The sequence below is a fragment of the Salvelinus namaycush genome, chromosome 26, assembly GCF_016432855.1.
Source record: "Salvelinus namaycush isolate Seneca chromosome 26, SaNama_1.0, whole genome shotgun sequence".
In the NCBI taxonomy this organism is placed as follows: Eukaryota; Metazoa; Chordata; class Actinopteri; order Salmoniformes; family Salmonidae; genus Salvelinus; species Salvelinus namaycush.
This window is the reverse complement of record NC_052332.1, coordinates 15,404,474-15,427,019: the sequence shown is the minus strand read 5'-3', so window position 1 is coordinate 15,427,019 and position 22,546 is coordinate 15,404,474. Positions and strand designations below refer to the sequence as shown.

General features: G+C 43.8%; 1 protein-coding gene across 1 annotated transcript in view; it reads right to left on the bottom strand.

Moving 5' to 3' along the window:
* LOC120021892 (protein Niban 2-like) overlaps positions 1–22,546 on the bottom strand; it is a 57,192-nt gene that overhangs the window by 2,877 nt on the left and 31,769 nt on the right. Inside the window, exons 6-12 of the mRNA XM_038965731.1 lie at positions 12,226–12,330; positions 11,790–11,952; positions 1,625–1,812; positions 1,279–1,434; positions 907–1,026; positions 545–652; positions 201–312 (exon numbers count right to left, since the gene is read on the bottom strand). Of these exons, the coding sequence (XP_038821659.1) occupies positions 201–312; positions 545–652; positions 907–1,026; positions 1,279–1,434; positions 1,625–1,812; positions 11,790–11,952; positions 12,226–12,330 (952 nt within the window). The remainder of the gene's footprint in view (positions 1–200; positions 313–544; positions 653–906; positions 1,027–1,278; positions 1,435–1,624; positions 1,813–11,789; positions 11,953–12,225; positions 12,331–22,546) is intronic.

The following is a 22,546-nucleotide window of genomic DNA, read 5'->3' as shown; positions in this document are numbered from 1 at the left end:
CTGTAGGCACACAGAGATTTACGTCAGCGCCAAATTCTCAGATTAGCTCTGCTGATCTAGGATCAGGTCCTCCCTGTCTATATAATCATAAGTGTGCTCTAAAAAAACAAAACTGATCCTAGATTAGCAATCCTACCCGGAGATGCTTTACGAATAGTCTAGCCTTTGCCGGGCCAGTGTCTCCAATGCCCACCACTCACCCATCTTGATGTCCTTGGTGACAGACTGCAGAACCACCTCCTCAAACATGTTCTCCACCAGGATGAACCGGGAGAAGTCCTCAAAGATCATCTCCTGGAAGGGAGGGAAGTCCTGAGAGGGAGGAGAGGAGATGTTACAGACTAATGCACTAGACATGGGTAACGTCCCAAGTGGCACCCCAGTCCCTATATAGTGCACTACTTTTGACCAGAGCCTAAATAGATTATAGGGTTCCGTATGAGACGGAACCATAGAGTAAAGGGGTGGCTCGAGTCTGAGGGGTATCTGTGTCTTCGGGAGACTAGGATAGCTGGAAAAAGAGACTATAACCAGTGAGCCTCACCGGATGGCAGGAGGGAGCCAGCTGCTTCAGCATGTAGGGGATGATGATCTGTAGCAGGGCCTCTCTGAAGAACTTCTTACGCACCGTGCTACTGTCATAGTCATATTTCTGACAGGGACAGACAGAGGGACGCAGACATTAGACTCTGATGGCAAGGGTTGCCAAAAATTCCCAGGGTTTCCGGCCTACCGATTGGAGTATTCCCGGAATCAGGAGGGAATAAGCAGGAAATTTGGAATCCTCCAACCAGAATTTTGGGAAAACCTTTTGCAACTGTATTAATGGCCAATCTATTCTTAATCCTTCAAATCAAACCAGTCATTCTCCTTCATCCTTATCCACCCTCAGTCTAACTAACTAACCTTCAGCACTCTGTCCTGACAGCATTGGATGGTCTTACACAGGTTCTCTCCTCTCTGGTCCTTTTCCTCCAGACTCTGGTGCAGCAGCTGTTCAAACGTGTACACAGCATTGTCCATTTGCTTTTACACAGAGGAGAGAGGACATTAGTGATACATTGGGGGAAAAGACAGATTGTCAACGATCTCATTCGGTGTTTCCATTTTATGCTACAAGAGTTCCTATGGTGTTCAATGAAATACCCTCTCTCGCCACCAGATGGGACCACTACAATCTGTCACAAAGTGCAGTAAGAACAATAACTACAGTGTTGGTAGTCTTGTGTGGCAGATTCATACCCACCAGGTAGTGGGATTTGTGGGTTAAGATCTCACCTCTCTCATGAGGATCTGAGCCCTCTGGACGAACACGGAGGGGCTGGACACATCAAATCTCTGCTGCAGCCCTTCCAGACTCAGCTGCTCCACCTTCTCATAGCAGCTCTGCATCTTCACCGGGTGGAACGCCAGCATAGAGATCTTCTCCATGTGCTGAGAGAGGGGAGGGGGAAGAGAGCGAGAGAAGAGAGGGGAAAGAGACAGACCGAGATGAGTTGAGGACATGGCAACACCGAGCACTTCAACAGATCCAAGACAGAGCTACAGTACATTTTATGGAACAGTCACAGAGGTCACCAAGGACAGTAAGCGTGAACTTCAAGTCCTCCGGTGGTCCACTCACCTCTCCCAGTTTGTCCTTGCCCCCTCCGTTGAGCGTGTTCTTGCTGACCTCCACCAGCTCTCTGAAGAAGACGTCTCGGACCTCGGAGAAGCCTCTGCTGGTGGGCTCCATCAAGGCTTCCAGGATGGAGCTGACGTAGGGCTGGACGCTGCGCCGAAGGAGCTGCTCTGCCCTGGGCAACACCAGAGCTACGGAGGGGGGGGGGGGGGGGGGGGGTACGGTTAGTCCCCATGGTCAGTAGACACCCACACTTCAAGACCACAGTAATACCAAGCATTACCCAGAGACATCCGACTGAAAAGTCTGGAGAAAAGGAACCAAAATATCATTAGCCGTCAAACCTGTGACTGAAATGGAGAAATAATGCACTACTAACCTGGCTGCTACTGTAGGCCTAACAATGTCCAACTAACAAAGTCATGAACAGTTGTCAGTCATTTCCACACAAAACATGTGAGTATTGTAATCAGGTCCCGATCAACTGTTCTGGCACAGGAGGCAACCATGACAAAGTGAAGGTGGAACAGACAGACTGCTATGCCAAACATAGGTAAGCATTGCCACACCTCTGGTAAGAACTACATCAGTCAATCAATCACATGTATTTATAAAACCCTTTTTTACATCAGCAGATGTCACAATGTGCTTATATACAAACCCAGCCTAAAACTACAAAGAGTAAGCAATGCAGATGTAGAAGCATGGTGGCTAGGAAAAACTCCCTAGAAAGGCAGGAACCAGGCTCTGAGGGGTGGCCAGTCCTCTTCTGGCTGTGCCGGGTGGAGATAAGAGAACATGGCCATTAACGTCAGATTGATGTTCAAATGTTCATAGATGACCATCAGGGTCAAATAATAATCACAGTGGTTATAGAGGGTGCAACAGGTCAGTACCTCAGGAGTAAATGTCAGTTGGCTTTTCAGAGCCAAGCACTCCGAGGTCGAGACAGCAGGCGCAGTAAAAATGTGCTTAACAAGTCACATAAGTGGCATGGACTCACTCTGCGAGCAATAAAAGTGTTTAACATGATCTGTGAATGACTCTCATCTCTGTACCCCACACATACCAATTTCTGTAAGGTTCCTCAGTCAAGCAGTGAATTTCAAACACAGATTTGACCGCAAAGACCAGGGAGATTTTCAATGCCTCTCAAAGGCACCTATTGGTAGATGGGTAAAAAAAAAACAGATATTGAATATGCCTTTGAGCATGGCGAAGTTATTAAATACACTTTGGATGGTGTTTCAATACATCCAGTCACTACAAAGATACAGTCGTCCTTCCTAACTCAGTTGGTGAATTTAAACCAATTCCAAAGTTGAATGGCTGTAGAAACCTGAGTATGGATTAACAACATAGTAGCTACTCCACAATATTAACCTAAATGACAGAATGAAAAGGAAGTCTGTGCAGAATAAAGATATTCCAAGACATGCATCCTGTTTGTCCAAGGCACTAAAACTGAAAAAAATGTGGCAAAGCAATTCACTTTTTGTCCTGAAAACAAAGTGTGTTTGGGGAAAATACAATACAACACATTACTGAGTAACCCTTTCCATATTTTCAAGCATAGTGGTGGCTGCATCATGTTATGGGTATTAGGCTAGGCGGTATACCATATATACCGCATACCAGGTTATTTGGAAAAAGCCACGGAATAGTTTCAATACCGTCAAAACAATTTCTTTGAAGTTTAATACTTTTGAATATTTGTAGCTACTTTTTAAGTAAACACCTGCAGTCAACTTGTGCAATATCTTTGCAAATAAAGAACATTGCATTCTTAATTTCACCTGTCAAATTATTAAAGCTTACTGTAGTCCCCAGTCACGTGGTGTTTGTTTACAAGCACACTGTTGCGCAGCGTGTGCCAGCTGAGGAGTATTTATGTCTGTAATAAAGCCCTTTTTTGGTGGAAAACTAGCCTATGCCCTCGTAGGCCCACCCATGGCTGCATCCATAGATTAGGGCCTAATGAATTTATTTCAATTGCCTGATTTCCTTATATGAACTGTAATCGCCGCATTTATATTTTTGTTCAGTATATACACTACCACTAAGTCTTCGAACACCTACTCATTCAAGGGTTTTTCTTATTTAAAAAAAAAACTATTTTCTACATTGTAGAAATTCCACAAATTAACTTAAGGCACACCTGTTAATTGAAATGCATTCCAGGTGACTACCTCATGAAGCTGAGAGAATGCCAAGAGTGTGCAAAGCTGTCATCAAGGCAAAGGCTGAGGCTAGCTCCTTTGAAGAATCTAAAATATATTTTGATTTGTTTAACACTTTTTTGGTTAATACATATTTTTGATGTCTACTACTATTATTATAATACAATGTAGAAAATAGTAAAAATAAAGAAAAACCCTTGGATGAGTAGGTGTCCAAATTTTTGACTGGTACTGCATGTATAGACATTATGGACAGTAAGTGGATAGAATATGTAGTATATCTGAATAATATGTAGGATAGAATAGTATATGTACAGCAATAGTTAAATAGGATGGCCTTGACTAGAATACAGTATACATATTAAATGGAAAAACAGTATGTTTCCATGATTAAAGTGACCAGTGTTCCATGATTAAAGTGACCAGTGTTCCATGATTAAAGTGACCAGTGTTCCATGATTAAAGTGACCAGTGTTCCATGATTAAAGTGACCAGTGTTCCATGATTAAAGTGACCAGTGTTCCATGATTAAAGTGACCAGTGTGCCATGATTAAAGTGACCAGTGTGCCATGATTAAAGTGACCAGTGTTCCATGTCTATGTGCATAGGGCAGCAGCCTCTAAGGTGCAGGGTTAAGTAAGCGGGTGGTAGTCGGCTAGTGACAGTGACTTATTTCAGGACAGGGTACTGGATGGAGGCCGGCTAGTGATGGCTATTTAACAGTCTGATGGCCTTGAGATGAAAGCTGTTTTTCAGTCTCTCTGTCCCAGCTTTGATGCACCTGTACTAACCTCGCCTTCTGGATGATCGCGAGGTGAACAGGCCGTGGCTCGGGTAGTTGATGATCTTCTTCGCCTTCCTGTGAAACTGGGTGTTGTAGGTGTCCTGGAGGGAAGGTATGCATTGGGCAGACCGCACCACACTCTGGAGAGCCCTGCGGTATGGCAGTTGCCATACCAGGCGGTGATACAGCCCGACAGGATGCTCTCAATGGTGAATCTGTAAAAGTTTGTCTTAGGGGCCAAGCCAAATGTATTCATGTGTACTCCGTGTGGGAGTGCTCCCTTAGCGGTCTCCTGAAGTCCACAATCACTTATTTTTGTTGACGTTGAGGGAGAGGTTATTTTCTGGCACCACTCCGCCAGGGCCCTGCCCTCCTCCCTGTAGGCTGTTGTGTCTTCTGCAAACTTGATGATTGAGTTGGAGGTGTGCTTGGCATGCACCCTTGTGGGGCCCCTGTGTTGAGGATCAGCATAGTGGAGGTGTTGTTGGCTACCTTCACCACCTGTGGGGGCGGCCCGTCAGGAAGTCCAGGACCCAGTTGCACAGGGCGGGATTCAGACCTAGGGCCCTGAGCTTAATGACGAGCTTGGAGGGTACTTTATTTAACTAGGCAAGTCAGTTAAGAACAAATTCTTATTTACAATGACGGCCTACACCAGCCAAACCCGGACGACGCTGGGCCAATTGTGCGCCGCCCTATGGGACTCACAATCATGGCCGGTTGTGATACAGCCTGGATTCGAACCAGGGTGTCTGCAGTGACGCCTCTAGAGATGCAGTGCCTTAGACCGCTGCTCCACTCGGGAGCCTAATGAACAGCATACATAGGTATTCCTCTTGTCAAGACGGGATAGGGCAGTGTACAGTACGATGGCAATGGCATCATTATTGGGGCGGTATGCAAATTGAAGTGGGTCTAGGGTGTCAGGTAAGGTGGAGGTGATATGATCCTTAACTAACCTCAGTGGACCTCAGTTCATCTTTCAATCTCCCACGTGGGTATATGCTCCTAAAAACCAAGATGGGAGAGGCAGGATTTGCAGCGTGTCAAGCGTCACAAATAGAACCAAGTTCTATTTTAGTGCCTGGCTACGCAGACGCACGCGAGAAGTGTGGGTGCAATGATTGAATAACATGTGTACATTCATTTTGCGACGTGATCGGTGAGGTCAGCATGAAATGGGTATACTTGGGAGTTTCAGGATAAAAATAGAAAATGGAATTGAGCTAAGCAGGAACCTGGTTAAATCTGCTTTCCACCAGACACTGAGGTGAATTCACCTTTCAGCAGGACAATAACCTAAAACACAAGGCAAAATCTACAGTTGCTTACCAAGAAGACAGTGAATGTTCCTGAGTGGCCGAGTTACAGTTTTGACTTAAATCTACTTAATCTATAGCAAGACCTGAAAATGGTTTTCTAGTAATGATCAACAACCAATTTGGCAGATCTTAAAGAATATTGAAAATAATAAATGGGCAAATGTTGCACAATCCAGTATGGAAAGCTCTTAGAAACTTACCCAGAAAGACTCAGCTGTAATTGCTGCCAAAGATGCTTCTACAAAGTATTGACTCAGGGGTTGAATACTTATGTAAATGAGATACGTCTATTTCATTTTCAATAAAAATGTGCAACATGTTCTAAAAACATGTTTATACTTTGTCATTATGGGGTACTATAAGTAGATGGGTGAGAAAAACAATCTCCTTAATTTTGAATTCTGTCTACCAACAAAATGTGGAATAAGTCAAGGGACATTAATACTTTTTGAAGGGACTGTATGCTGTATATGACCAGTTACTGTAGTGTAACTAAATACAAAACCTAATAAAAACAGTAATGGACTAAAATAGTCCTGATCATTCCATACACACACACTAATAAACACAGGACCTGAGAGCCCTGGCCTCCAGTGACATCCAAGGAATGCAGTCCTTCAACATTGTCTCCATGGGAAACATAACATAAGAGAAAATGTTAGAGCAGGAAGGCAGACGAGGCAGAGAGATGAGCGTAAGGGGAGAGCGAGCGATGAGCGTGAGCGAGCGATGAGCGTAAGGGGTGAGGGAGAGATGAGCGTAAGGGGTGAGGGAGCGATGAGCGTAAGGGGTGAGCGAGCGATGAGCGTAAGGGGTGAGCGAGCGATGAGCGTAAGGGGTGAGGGAGCGATGAGCGTAAGGGGTGAGGGAGCGATGAGCGTAAGGGATGAGAAGGAGAGAGGGATGAGAGTGAGAGACATGAGCGTAAGGGATGAGAAGGAGAGAGGGAGGAGAGATGAGAGAGAAGACCCTTCTATCCCAAATGGCACTTTATTCCCTACATAGTGCACTACTTTTGACTAAGGCCGATAGGGATTGTCAAAAGCAGTGCACTATGTAGGGAATAGGTGCCATTGGGGACGCATTGAATGACTGGTCGAACTGCTTTACCTGTGCCAATAAATCATTTAGCTCTGCACTCAACAAACGTTGAGTGCGCCTGGTGTGAAATTGTTTTGTTACGTGTTTAGTGTGATGCGCCAGACTGGTTTTCCCCCCGGGTATCGTATTTTGACCCGTTGTATGTATTTGTCATACATTTGTATATTTGTGAGTGTTTTCGCGCTTATTGACTTTTACCTGTGGCTGGAGGATTTTGGACACAGTTGCGTCTGTCTTTTGTGCTGTTGCCAAATAATAGTGCGCCTGATCACAACTCACTGCTCTCCTGCACCTGACTTCGTACCAGTAGCGCACAACCTTGACAATTTACATTAGTTAACTTGACACTGACTCTATCTGCCCTGTCTGTCATGACAATTACTACAGATCTGCAACGGAAAACAGTTACTACGTTTTCATAGAGAATATGGCATCCTGTTACATGTATTTTGTTACTCCCCAACGATAGTAGTGGAAAAGCCTAATTTGCAAAATGGCGGACGGAAGACAGGGTGGTGCGGCAGGTGCCGCTTCTCATTCGAATGCTGTAATTTTATCTAAACCATCAGGTGTACGCCGACCCCAGCTAAGTAACTCATGCAAAGAGTTAAAGCGCAATTATGTGTTTTATCTCCAGTACTCTGCCATGATTGTCAGTTATGTAGCTGCTCTACTGATAATCTCAGTGCGTCCTTGCTGGGATGACACAATCAGTCTACTACCGGAGAATATTAACACCAAACACATTGGTTCACCGTTCCACGGGAGCGGACAGTACACAGCATACCATAATGTTCTGAATAATGGCCAAGTCTACCTCGCTCCTTATTCTACTGAACCGCTTAGGCGCAACAAACACAAGTCCAACATTTATCGGAAACTGTTAAACTACCTGTTCACTACCCTCCTGCTCTCCGGGGATGTGCAACTCAATCCTGGGCCCAACATCACCGAGCCAGCGATACGCACCGGAGTGGAAAGCGGTGGATGGCCTCGTCCACTGATCGTCGCCGCTGTGGAAGTGGGTGAGTGCTATGGTCCTATGGTTTCTCTCGACTCACCCGGCTCCAGGATAGATTTTGACTCTTCAAACATACCAAAGTCGCTATATGCGATCCCTGACTCTGCTTCTGGTACGCAAGCTGTTTTAATTAGTTCCCCGCATCCAGTGCAGGCGGGAGGGATTGTTAATTGCGCTACCGAACTGCCCCTAATCAAAACGAAACAAAACGGCCTAAACCCAGCCGTCAGAAAACACAGAAAATTTAACTTTTTTCAATGTGTCAATCACTCTCGAGTCATCTGGGACCCACGAGCTAAGCCCAAGGGACTACTAGGGGGGCACTTGAACATTCGTAGTGTCATTCCAAAAAGTGATCAAATTCAACATCTACTCACAGACTCCAACCTTGACTTTCTCTGCCTCTCAGAGACATGGCTCCATAAAAACTCTCCATCTGCTGCTTTGATTGTGCCTGGCTACAATGTTTTCAGGAGAGACAGGACTGAAGGAAGAGGGGGTGTGATGATTTACATTAAAGAACATATCCGATGTAAACAAATTGAGTGGTCATGTGATAATGAACTAGAATGTATTGGCCTGAACATTACACTGTCTCCCCAAATGTCTTTTACCCTCATTGGAATGTATAGGCCACCTTCCACCAAAAGTGTGTTTTTTGATCAGTTTAATAACATGCTTAGGGAATGTGATTTTGGGAAAGAGGTCATCTTAATGGGAGATTTTAACATTAATTATGAAGACAAGTGTTGTAGGAAAACCCTCAAACAGATCACTAATGCCTTTGACCTTACACAGCTAGTTAAAGGGCCAACCAGGGTGACTTGTTGCTCTAAAACACAGATTGATTTGGTGTTCAGTAATAAACCAGAGAGAGTGACTAAATCATTCAATATGGTTACTGGGCTATCTGATCATAATCTGACACTTATAGCCAGAAAGCTGTCTAAGAGCAGGTTTAACCTCTCTACTGTTAGAAAGCCTGATCAACTAAGAATACCTAAGAGTGAATTAAGCTATTTTGAAAACGCAATTAAGGGAATTAACTGGAATGATCTCTTGTCCTATGCAGACGTGGAAGCTGATAGTCAAGTTTTTCCACAATCCAGACTACATTAAATGGTTTCCTAAAGAAAATCAAATCCAAACCTGGCCAAAAGAGCACTCTTCCTTGGCTAAATGGAGAAATCTGGAAATTGATGAAAGAACGAGATTATTATCTAAAAATAGCCCTAAGATCCAAATTAAAGCATGACAGACGTAGGTTTACCATGTTGAGAAATAAGGTGATGAAAGAAATCAGACAGGCCAAGGCAAACTTTTTTATTAACATAATTGGTGAAGCAAAGGGAAATTCTAAACTGATCTGGGAGAATCTAAAAAAGTTAACAGGGAAAGACCATAGTAACACTGCAAAAAGACTAGAAATCATGGTGAATAACAATCTAACACAGGATGCAGTCGAAATAGCAATAGCCTTCAATTCCTACTTTATTGACTCCGTCAGGGTACTGACACAGAACCCCTCCACTGGTTTCTTGGGCTCAGTGCTAGTAAATTATGCTCAACCTGTCTTCATCATAAGGGAGGTTTCTGAGTCAAAGGTGGACAAGGTGATTAGCTCACTAAAGAACTCTAAAGCCAAAGATGTGTTTGGGATGGACTCTACCTTTCTTAAAAACTACAAAGAGTCACTCATTGGCCCCATTACTAAGGTCACCAACACATCTATTGGTCTCGGGGTGTTTCCAAGGGTATGGAAGTCGGCCATAATAACGGCCATCTTTAATTCATGCGACCCTGCTGACGTGAGTAACTACAGGCCCATTAGTATACTACCTGTGGTGTCAAAGGTTGTTGAAAAGTGTGTAGCAGAACAACTGATTGCCCACCTCAACAACAGCCCCTTCACATTACATTCCATGCAGTTTGGCTTCAGAGCGAAACACTCCACAGAAACGGCCAACTGCTTTCTTCTGGAAAATGTGAAGTCCAAGATGGACAAAGGGGGCGTTGTTGGGGCTGTGTTTCTGGACCTAAGGAAGGCTTTTGATACTGTTAACCATGAGATTCTCATCACAAAATTGTCCAAGTTCAACTTTTCCCCCGATGCCTTGAGATGGATGAAATCATACCTTGAAGGCAGAACTCAGTGTGTCAGAGTGAGCAATGAGTTGTCGCCCACTCTTAGTTATGTGGGCGTGCCCCAAGGGTCAATACTGGGGCCCCTCCTGTTCAGCCTGTACATTAATGATCTGCCTTCTGTCTGTACTGGGTCTGAAGTTCAAATGTATGCAGATGATACAGTGATATGTGCATGCAAAGAGCAAACAACAAGCTGCACAAGAACTCACTACTGTAATGGTCCAGGTTACAAAGTGGCTCAGTGACTCGTGTTTGCATCTCAATGTGAAAAAAACTGTTTGCATGTTCTTCACAAAGAGGGCAACAGATGCTACTGAGCCAGATGTCTGTGTCAGGGGAGAAGCTCCAGGTGGTATCTGATTTTAAGTACCTTGGCATCATACTTGATTCCAACCTCTCTTTTAAAAAGCATGTGAAAAAGGTAATTCAAATAACCAAATTCAACCTAGCTAATTTCCGATTTATACGAAATTGTTTGACTACAGAGGTAGCAAAACTGTACTTCAAATCTATGATACTCCCCCACTTAACATACTGCTTGACTAGTTGGGCCCAAGCTTGCTGTACAACAGTAAGACCTATTCAGTCTGTCTACAAACAGGCTCTCAAAGTGCTTGATAGGAAGCCCAATAGCCATCATCACTGTCACATCCTCAGAAAGCATGAGCTCCTGAGTTGGGAAAATCTTGTGCAATACACCGATGCATGTCTTGTATTCAAGATCCTAAATGGCTTGGCTCCCCCTCCACTCAGTATTTTTGTTAAACAGAAAACCCAAACATATGGCAGCAGATCCACAAGGTCTGCCATGAGAGGTGACTGTAGTTCCCCTAAGGAAAAGCACCTTTAGTAAATCCGCTTTTTCTGAGAGAGCTTCCCATGTCTGGAATACACTGCCATCAGACACACATAACTGCACCACATATCACACTTTCACAAAATGCTTGAAGACATGGCTAAAGGTCAATCAGATTTGTGAACATGGTCCCTAGCTGTGTGTTGCCGCTTTCCATGTCTGTTGTCTGTAACTTGTGAGGTGTGTAAACACTTTGTTGCTTTTATGAATTTTGTCTTGCTGCTTTTTGTTCTATGTTGCTCTGTCTGTATGCTACGTCTTGCTTGTCCTATGTTGCTATGTCTGTATGCTATGTCTTGTTCTATGTTGCTATTGTCTATATTGTAATTGTTTTTAATAACCTGCCCAGGGACTGCGGTTGAAAATTAGCCGGCTGGCTAAAACCGGCACTTTTACTGAAACGTTGATTAATGTGCACTGTCCCTGTAAAAAATAAACTCAAACTCAAACCACAAACACTAGAAATGACAAAACGTTGCTAACAATGGCCCCTCTGTTGAGGAGCATTACAGCATTGCTAATTTTACAGCGTAAACACTTAGGTAATTCCCTTGACTATACACTACACGCTTGGACTGAAAAAGTGCCATCGTTGAGACAACGCACTGTGATTAAGTCGACACACTGCATCACAGCCCGTGTGGGTGAAAAGTGTAAGGAGTGTTTCCTGTGGGTGCTGCTGTGTCACAACACGAGGTGAGAGGGTGTCAGGATAAAACAAAAAATTAAAAGCGTGTGCGCACGGACGCGCCTCTCACCGCGGATCTTGCCGCTGACGTGTTCCTTGGAGGTGATAATCTGGTCCATGTCTGTGCGTAGCGCGGCGTCTAGACGGGGCGTCTCTACCTCACAGGCCTGGACGAGAGCCTCGTATTGGGCCTGGGTCTGAGACAACACCTGCTTATACACCACCTCAGAGATCTGGAGGGGGACATAGAGAGAAAGGGTTGTCCCAGATGCCACCCTATTCCACTACCTTTGACCAGGGTACATAATGCACGTGTAGGCTGGTCAAAAGTAGTGCACTATGTAGGGAATAGGGTGCCATTTGGGACGCACCCGCAATCAGATCAGGAATGTTGGGCCAGGAGTTTTCCGGACTATGTGACCTGAACAGGAAAAACTGAGTGTGCTCAGGGAAAACTCTGGGGCCTGGGAAAGAACACAGTGCAGCACGTCGGTAGAACGACTCACCAGCATCCAGTCCCTCTGTCTCTGTTGCATCTTCCCCTTCAGACGAGGACCAATCAGATTCCTCAGCTCTGGGTAGAGGGTCTCCATCACTAGGTTGGCTAGGATCTAAAACACACACTGCATTAATCACTTACACAATCTTTAAAGTGTGTGTATAGGATGTGCCTGTATGAGTAACCAAGAGAAGTAACTAGTGGTTGGCAGAACTTGGCACCTAGTAAAAGCATATGAGACTGTTGTTGGAGTTCGGTGTTTCCACAACAGAGAAAATGACAAGGTGTTGTCAGTCTTAATATTTGTGGCATTTCAAAGAGAACGGTAACACACACACAACTGGCAACCTGTAGAGCGCAGGAACCACTTCAGTCACCTACATGAATGTGTTGACTGGTGTGTTTGCACAAGACTATGCAGGTTCAGTACGAGTCCATGGGTGCATCCCAAATGGCACCCTATTCCCTACATAGTGCAATAATTTGACCAGGGCTCACAGTAACATGTGGCTCCTCTACACAACATAATAATTGCTAAATGTATGAGTGAGGAGCTGTTCACAATACAATATTTATTGTGGGTCTCTTACTCTTCCTGGGGTCCAGCAAAATTGATGCAGTTCTACAATTTTAAAAACATTAGAATACATTTCACAACACATTAAGTGTGTGTCCTCAGGCCACTATTCTACTACCACACATCTACAGTGCATTCAGAAAGTACTCAAGACCTGGACTTTTTCTACATTTTATTACATTGCAGGCTTATGAAAATGTTTTGTTTTTTTAAACCATCATTCTGGGCTCCCGAGTGGCGCAGAGGTTTAAAGCACTGCATCAGTGCTAGAGGTGTCACTACAGACCCTGGTTCGATCCCGGGCTGTATCACAACCGGCCGTGATCGGGAGTCCCATAGGGCGGCGCACAATTGGCCCAGCATCGTCCGGGCCAATCATTGTAAATAAGAAATTGTTCTTAACCGACTTGCCTAGTTAAATAAAATACATTTCAAAAATCTACACACAATACCCCATAATGACAAAGTGAAAACAGGTTTTTAGAAATGTTTGCAAATATATTACAAATAAAAAAAACAAATACAAATTTACAAGTATTCAGACCCTTTGCTATGAGACTCGAAATTGAGCTCAGGTACATCCGGTTTCCAGTGATCATCCTTGAGATGTTTCTACAACTTGATTGGAGTTCACCTGTGGTAAATTCAATTGATTGGACATGATTTGGAAAAGCACAGACCTGTCTATATAAGGTCCCACAGTTGACAGTGCCTGTCAGAGCAAAAACCAAGCCATGAGGTTGAAGGAATTGTCCGTAGAGCACTGAGAGAGGTTTATGTCAAGGCACAGATCTGGGGAAGGGTACCAAAACATTTCTGCAGCATTGAAGGTCCCCAAGAACACAGTGGCCTCCATCATTTTTAAATGGAAAAAGTTTGGAACCACCAAGACCCTTCCTAGAGCTGGCCGCCCGGTCAAACTGAGCAATCGGGGGAGAAGGGCCTTGGTCAGAGAGGTGACCAAGAACCCGAAGGTCACTCTGACAGAGCTCCAGAGTTCCCCTGTGGAGATGGGAGAACCTTCCAGAAGGACAACCAGCAATCCTGCAGCAATCCACCAATCAGGGCTTTATGGTAGAGTGGCCAGATGGAAGCCCACTTGGAGTTTCCCAAAAGGCACCTAAAGGACTCTGACCATAAGAAACAAGATTCTCTGGTCTGATGAAAGGGAGATTGAACTCTTTGGCCTGAATGCCGTCTGGAGGAAACCTGGCACCATCCCTACGGTGAAGCGTGGTGGCAGTATCATGCTGGAGGGAATGTTTTTCAGTGGCAGGGACTGGGGGACTAGTCAGGATAGATGAACGGAGTGCAGTACAGAGATCCTTCCAACAGGACAACGACCCTAAGCACACAGCCAAGACAGGTGTGCCTAAGCAAACTTCCCAAATACAGGTGTGCCAAGCTTGTAGTGTCATACCGAAGACAAAGCTGTAATTGCTGCCAAAGGTTCTTCGACGAAGTACTGAGTAAAGGGTCTGAATACTTGTGTAAATGTGATATTTTTTTATTAGTAATAAATTTGCTCAAAATTCTAAAAACCTGTTTTTGCTTTGTCATTATGGGGTATTGTGTGTAGATGAGAAATACATTTTAGAATAAGGCTGCAATGTAAAAATGTGGCAAAAGTCAATGGTCTGAATACTTTCCAAATGCACTGTATAACAGAAATCTGTGTGTGCATGCTATAGTGCTATGCTATAGGGTTAACCTTACAGAAACCTTAAGGTCAGTGTCTGAGACAGGATGCAGTTTGACCACTATGTAACTAATGTGTCATTAATTCAATTGATTCATTCTGCATTAAATAATTAAGTCATGTAATATCATATGTATTCATATACAATAGCATTGTATTTTACACCCTAATCTCTCACCCAGAACGTCATGAGACTATTTTCTCCCTAACATGCAGTAAAATACTCACACTCCAAACAGATAAATCTGCTGGGATTGGGTTTGTCAGAGGGCCAGTTCTCCATTTCCCTTTGCTCATTAGTGGTTCTGCATTTTAAGGTGCTTACAGGCACACACACAGCCTGCTTTTTACCTGCAGCGCATCCACCTCACTAGACTTACAGAAAACATTTTAAAAAAGGCACTCAAACACTGAACACACACCTCAGTCCACCCCTCCTCCAATCCAACATACACAGTCACACACTTGAATAGCTAACTTTTTATTTAACTAGGCAAGTCAGTTAAGAACAAATTCTTATTTACAATGACGGCCTACCGGGAAACAGTGGGTTAACTGCCTTGTTCAGGGGCAGAACGACAGATTTTTACCTTGTCAGCTTGGCGATTCGATCCAGCCACCTTTCGGTTACCGAAGCTCATTGGCTGAAACTCGAATTGCTAGAGGGCTGGCCCGCGTGGGGGGAAAATGGCGCCACACAGCTACCAGAAAACAGTCGCTTTAAAACTAGGGATTTCGTGGCTAATTGAGGTAAGACACTAATTCTGCTCATACACTATGCATGTATAAACTACACATTGACACATCCAGCCCAAAGCAAGAGGTTTACTAGTCGCCAAAGTTCAGGACCATGTCTTTAAAGCCCAATTATACCAGGCCTGGTTGTCCCAGTTGAATTACAGCCACAATTAGAACTGATCGTAGGGTGTGGCGTTACACAATAAGGACAGATGGTTGTTTACTCATGGGCCACAGCTACGGGCAGAGCAGAGGGATGAAGGTCCAGTCCTCAGGGGTAAATCACAGAAAAATGAGTTCCCCTCATTGTGTTTCAGAAAACCCCTGGCTTTGTTACACAATACAAACAAAGGCAGTGTACGTCATCTTTTGGATCGTGTTCTTGTTTGATATAAGAAATTATATTAGATACTACTAGACAGTACTGTACTAGTAGTACACCTCACCCATCTAGTTGCTCTCGGTTCTTGGTCAGAATCACATAGAAAGAAAACATATTCCAGCATACATTTCACTGGTAAACAACTATAGTTTACATGCCAACATACAGTACCAAGTTTGTACATTGCAGGTTTTATCTTTATTTTGACTATTTTCTACATTGTAGAATAATAGTGAAGACATCAAAATTATGAACCAACACATATGGAATCATGTAGTAACCAAATAAAGTGTTAAATCTTATTTTTTGTATTTGAGATTCTTCAAAGTAGCCACCCTTTGCCTTTGACTGCTTTGCCCACTCTTGCCATTTTTAATTTACATTTTTTGGGGATTTGTTTAACACTTTTTTGGTTACTACATGATTCCATAGTTGATGTCTTCACTATTATTCTACAATGTAGAAAACAGTCAAAATAAAGAAAAACCCTTGAATGACCCTTGAATAGGTGTGTCCAAACTTTTGACTGGTACTGTATATGCGGGAGGGGGTTGTCACAGGTGTAGGCCAAATGTATCCTGAACACTAAGAAAAACAAGCAAGCAGCCCCAGCCCTGCAGCACAAACACTGGCCCTATGGCCCCTTTATCCTGTGTTGCGTGTTTGTAGACACACTGGGGGGCGATTGAAACTAGCCGGAGGGAGATAGGAAAAGTGGTTACTGCGCCTACCCAGGACCCAGCCCATGCACACACTCTGGCACACAACACACACTCTGTGCTCAATAACCCTTCATTTACCTCCAATAAGACTCAACTGGGATTCATTCATTAGGAACTGAAATGGAAAAAAGGTTTTACTACCATGTAGCCTAATGAATACAACCCTACACTAAACAGTCAAACATGTCACCAGACAGCTAATAATCATTCGAAACACACTGTCGGTTCATTCACATGGGGAAAACCAAATCTATGGATAACACACACACAAGTCCGACTTCCAGTGAAATCATAAGAGAAACTGAAAACAAACAAGTTTGACATGATAGTTCTGAGGAAGTGGTTTAACATGTGTAAATATGCATGCCCCACCCAACCCATCTCTTAAGAGGGCAACAGGGATACAGCATTACAGTCTTTATCCATCTACATGTGTAGTAGCCCTGGCTTGCCTTGGCTGCAGAATATAAAACCATAACTCATGTTTTAATACGATTTAATATGCTTGGACCAGGGCTCGACTTGGCCCACTCTGCTTTCGACATACTTGAATAATTGTCTCAATGCGGTCCAGACAACAGATTGGAGCTGAACAGAGCGGCTAGCTACATGACATGTAGAATTCCCCCCCCTCGTCTCTAGATGTTCATAGAAGCCTACTGTGTGGTTGGTGAGGTACATGCTTTCGGGTGCCTGTGATGCTCTGGGCAAACCCTACGTAGGCAACAAAGGCTAGAAACACACTATTACTCCTATGACAGCTGTTATTAAATAGGGCCATGATATTGACATGGTAAATCTAGGGTGCCCATCTGAAATGGCACACTATTCCCTATATAGTGCACTACTTTTGACCAGGGTCCACAGGGTGCAATATATAGGGAATAGGGTGCCATTTCAGATGCGGGCCTCCTGTCTCATGCCCAACACTGTGATCCCTTCAAAGTTTGTCTCTCATACTAGGCAAGTCCGATCACTTCAGGACTTCAGAGTAACAGTGTGTCCCCCAAAATGGCACCCAATTCCATCTACAGTGCAATACCTTTGACCAGGGCCCATAGGAATTAGGTGCACCCAGAGTGCTGTGATTCAGGGCATGGCACCACTTCGGTCTGTGTAGTATTACTCGTATCTCAGAACCATTTGCTTTGCTAGTTATAACCTAATGTTAGCTAGATCACATTGAATTTAGTTGGTTAGTGAAATGCAGATTCATGCAAGGTAGTAATGTCATGCGTTGGGATTATGGTTCATTGTTTAGCTAGCTAGATGTTAACAAAAGACTCCACTATGCAAGTATCCATTTCAATAGGGCGAGTAAAATGGTCAGTGAGCTGTTCTCTCATGTGTCTAGAAGTAACTAGCAAGCTAGCCAATGTTAGCCAGTTAGCTTGGGTGCTTGACTGCTGCTCTTAGGACGGCTAGCTAACATTACATGTATGATCTGTGTAGTAATATTATTCGTATCTCAGAGACATTTGCTTTGCAAGGTATAGCCTAATGTTAGCTAGCTAACATTGAACCTGGTTGGTTAGCTACCTGCAGATTCATGCAGGGTAGTAATGTCATGAGTTGGGATTATGGTTCATTGTTTACCTAGCTAGCTACATGTCTTAACCTGTTGAGGACAGAGGGCGCTGTTTTCACTTGGGGAAAATCGTGCCCAATTTAAACGGCCTCGTACTCAATTCTTGCTCGTACAATATGCATATTATTATTACTATTGGATAGAAAACACTCTAGTTTCTAAAACCGTTTGAATTATATCTGTGAGTAAAACAGAACTCCTTTTGCAGCAAACTTCCTGACAGGAAGTGGAAAATCTGAAATCGATGCACTCTAGGGGCTGCCTATTAAAGTCCTTGATATTTATTAGTTTAGATGCACTTCATACGTCTTCCACTAGATGTCGACAAGCAGTGAGAAGAAATTGAGTGTGTAACTTGATCTGGGCTCGAATTACAGCTCTTGGTATGACGTGTCACCAGTTTCCTGTTTTCCGGAGAGCGCGAGGGACCTGGATTTGCCTTCTGATAAGCTGCCGTTATAGACGACTAATATCTCCGGCTTTGATTTTATTTGATACGTGACAATATCATCGTAAAGTATGTTTTTTCAATATAGTTTAATCAGATTATTGAAATTTTTTCGGGAGTTTTGCCGTGTTCCGTTCTCTGAGTTTGTTTACGATGGAGAGATTCGCGCCACTTGGCAAGTGTGCTTGCTAAATCAAGAGGGAAAAAGGCCGTTCTAAATCCAAACAACGATTGTTCTGGACAAAGGACCCCTTGTACAACATTCTGATGAAAGATCAGCAAAAGTAGGACCCATTTTATGATGCTATTTCATATCTGTCGAACATGTTGTGCTAGTCGTTTGCGCCCAGCTTTTGGGTACTCTCTCGCTATACCTAAGCTGGATGTCGTAATGAAGTTATTTTTAGAATTCTAACACGGCGATTGCATTAAGAACTAGTGTATCTATCATTTCCTATACAACATGTATTTTTTAGTTATGTTTATGAATAGTTATTTGGTCAGAATGTGTGTCAGAAAAAGTGTCAGAAAAATATCCGGACGTTGTGGGAAAAAGATGCTACGTTAGCACAATGTATAACCACTGATTTCAGCTCTAAATATGCACATTTTCGAACAAAACATAAGTGTATGTATAACCTGATGTTATAGGACTCATCTGATGAAGCATATCAAGGTTAGTCAAATTATATATCTTGCTGGTTTATTCGCTATCGCTAACGTGCCTATTGCTATCGCTAACGTGCCTTGATGAATGAATGCGGTAGTGTGGTAGGCTATTGTAGTAAGCTAATATAATGCTATATTGTGTTTGCTGTAAAACACTTAAAAAAATCGGAAATATTGGCTGGATTCACAAGATGTTTGTCTTTAATTTGCTGTACACCATCGATTTTTCAGAAATGTTTTATGATGAGTATTTAGGTATTTGAAGTTGGTGTCTAATTATTCTGGCTGCTTTCGGTGCAATTTCTGATTGTAGCTGCAATGTAAACTATGATTTATACCTGAAATATGCACATTTTTCGAACAAAACAGATTTATTGAATAACATGTTATAAGACTGTCAACTGATGAAGTTGTTTGTTGGTTAGTTTGGTTGGTTCTTGGTTAGTTAGGTTGGCTTTGTGCATGCTACCTGTGCTGTGAAAAATGTCTCCTTTTTTGTATTTGGTGGTGAGCTAACATAAATATATGTGGTGTTTTCGCTGTAAAACATTTAAAAAATCGGACATGTTGACTGGATTCACAAGATGTGTATCTTTCATTTGCTGTATTGGACTTGTTAATGTGTGAAAGTTAAATATTTCTAAAAAATCTTTTGAATTTCGCGCTCTGCCTTTTCAGTGGAATGTGGGAGGAGTTCTGCTGGCGGAACGCCAGAGCCAGACAGGTTAACAAAAAAAGACTACACTATGCAAGTAACCATTTCAATAGAATGTCACTGCGACAACTGTTGATAGACGTAGCTGGTAAATTCGCTAAGGCTATCTACTCTGATTTAATCAGTAAATGTAGGCAAAAAAGTATAAAATTGTTGCCAGCAGCAAAGTTGCAGTGACCAATGGTCTGGATAACATAAACACAGCCTAACCAGCTCTGCTAGGGTGAGTAAAATGGTCAGTAAGCTGTTCTCTCATTTGTGTCTGAAAGTAGCTAGCAAGCTAGCCAACATTAGCCAGTTAGCTTGGGTGTTTGACTGCGGTTAGGACAGAATGCTCAGATCAAGCCTTAAAGAGATGGGTTGGGATAAAGCTTAAGAGAGTGTGAATGATGCTGCATGGCTGTAGACAAAGGGCTCTCCAGTAGGTACCAAAACAAAGGCAATTTTCTCAAAAGTGAGGATACAAGTTAATCAACCTTTAAAGCAGAATTACTTTCCCATTGTTCCTCAACTGTAGTGTATGATATACCATTTATACTACTATTATCCAATGTAAAAAACAATTTAAAATGTTGCTACATAGCCCCGAATCGAGCCGGTCGGTCACATATGCAATGTGTGTGTTGGAGTGCGCGGGCAGAGTCTAGTGAGTGCGCGGGCAGAGTCTAGTGAGTGCGCGGGCAGAGTCTAGTGAGTGCGCGGGCAGAGTCTAGTGAGTGCGCATACAGCCAGTGCGCATACAGCCAGTGCAAGGGAGTCAGTTCAAAACAATGAAGATAAATAAATAAAGGGAGTCAAAGTAAATTGCCTGGGTAACCATTTGATTAATTTTTCAGCAGCCTTCTAGCTTGGGGGGGGGGGGGGGGGGGGGGGGGCTGTTCAGGCGATTTTGGTCCCAGACTTGGCGCTCCGGTACCGCTTCCCGGTAGCAGAAAGTCTCACAATTTTTAGGGCCTTCCTGACACTGCCTGGTATAGAGGCCCTGGATGGCAGGGAGTTCAGCCCCAGTGATGTACTGGGGTGTACGCACTACCCTCTGTAGCATCTTGTGGTTGGATGCTGAGCAGTTGCCATACCAAGAGGTGATGCAGAAAAGTCAAGATGCTCTCAATGGTGCAGATGTAGAACGTTGAGGAGCTGAGTGCCCGCTTCACAACTGTGTTGGTGTGTTTGGACCATGATAGGTCATTAATGTGGACACCGAGGAACTTGAAGCTCTTGATCCACTCCACCCCCGTCGATGTGAATGGGGGTGTGTTAGGCCATCAGTTTCCTGTCAGCGGGAGGAAAAGGCAGATGTGAAGTGCCATAGAGATTGCTTTATCTGTTGATCAGTTGGTGAGGTACGCGTATTGGAGTGGGTCCAGGGTTTCTATGATAATGGTGTTGATGTGAGCCAGAACCAGCCTTTCAAAGAACGTCATTGCTACAGACGTGAGTGCTACGGGGCGATAGTCATTTAGACAGGTTACCTTGGCGTTCTTAGGCACAGGGACTATGGTGGTTTGCTTGAAACATGTAGGTATTACAGAGTGGGTAAGAGAGAGGTTTAAAATGTCAGTATAGGCACTTGCCAGCTGGTCAGCGCATTCTGAGTACTCGTCCTGGTAATCTGTCTGGCCCTGTGGCCTTGTGAATGTTATCCTTTAAAAAGGTCTTACACACGTCAGCTACAGAAAGCGTAATCATACAGATGTCTGGAACAGCTGGTGCTCTCACGCATGGTTCACTGTTGCTTGTCTCAAAGTGAGCATAGAAGGCATTTAGCTCATCTGGTAGACTTGAGTCACTGGGCAAGCATTCGGCTGGGTTTCCCTTTGTAATCCGTGATAGTTTGCAAGCTCTGCCACATCCAACGAGCATCAGAGCAGGTATAGTAGGATTCGATCTAAGTCCTGTATTGACACCTTGCCTGTTTGTTGGTTCATCGGAAGGCGCATCAGGATTTCTTATAAGCGTCCGGATTAGTGCCCTACTCCTTGAAAGCGGCAACTCTAGCCTTTAGCTCAGTGCAGATGTTGCCTGTAATCCATGGCTTCTGGTTGGGATATGTACGTAGAGAGTTGCAGTCCGTTTTAGAATGGGTGGCCAGTAATAAACATGTCCTGAACATCTATAAAACTAAAAGCATTGTAACCTCAGCAAAAAAAGAAACATCCCTTTTTCAGGACCCTGTCTTTCAAAGATAATTTGTAAAAATCCAAATAACTTCACAGATCTTCATTGTAAAGGGTTTAAACCATGCTTGTTCAATGAACCATATACAATTAACGAACATGCACCTGTGGAACAGTCGTTAAGACACCAACAGCTTACAGACGGTAGGCAATTAAGGTCACAGTTATGAAAATTTAGGACACTAAAAAGAGGCCTTTCTACTGACTCTGAAAAACACCAAAAGATGCCCAGGGTCCCTGCTCATCTGCGTGAACGTGCCTTAGGCATGCTGCAAGGAGCCATGAGGACTGCAGATGTGGCCAGGGCAATAAATTGCAATGTCCGTACTGTGAGACGCCTAAGACAGAGCTACAGGGAGACAGGACGGACAGCTGATCGTCCTCGCAGTGGCAGATCATGTATAACAAAAGCTTCACAGCATTGGTACATCCGAACATCACATCTGCGGGACAGGTACAGGATGGCAACAACTGCCCGAGTTACACCAGGAACGCACAATCCCTCCATCAGTGCTCAGACTGTCTGCAATAGGCCGAGAGAGGCTGGACTGAGGGCTTGTAGGCCTGTTGTAAGGCAGGTCCTCACCAGACATCACCGGCAACAACGTCACCT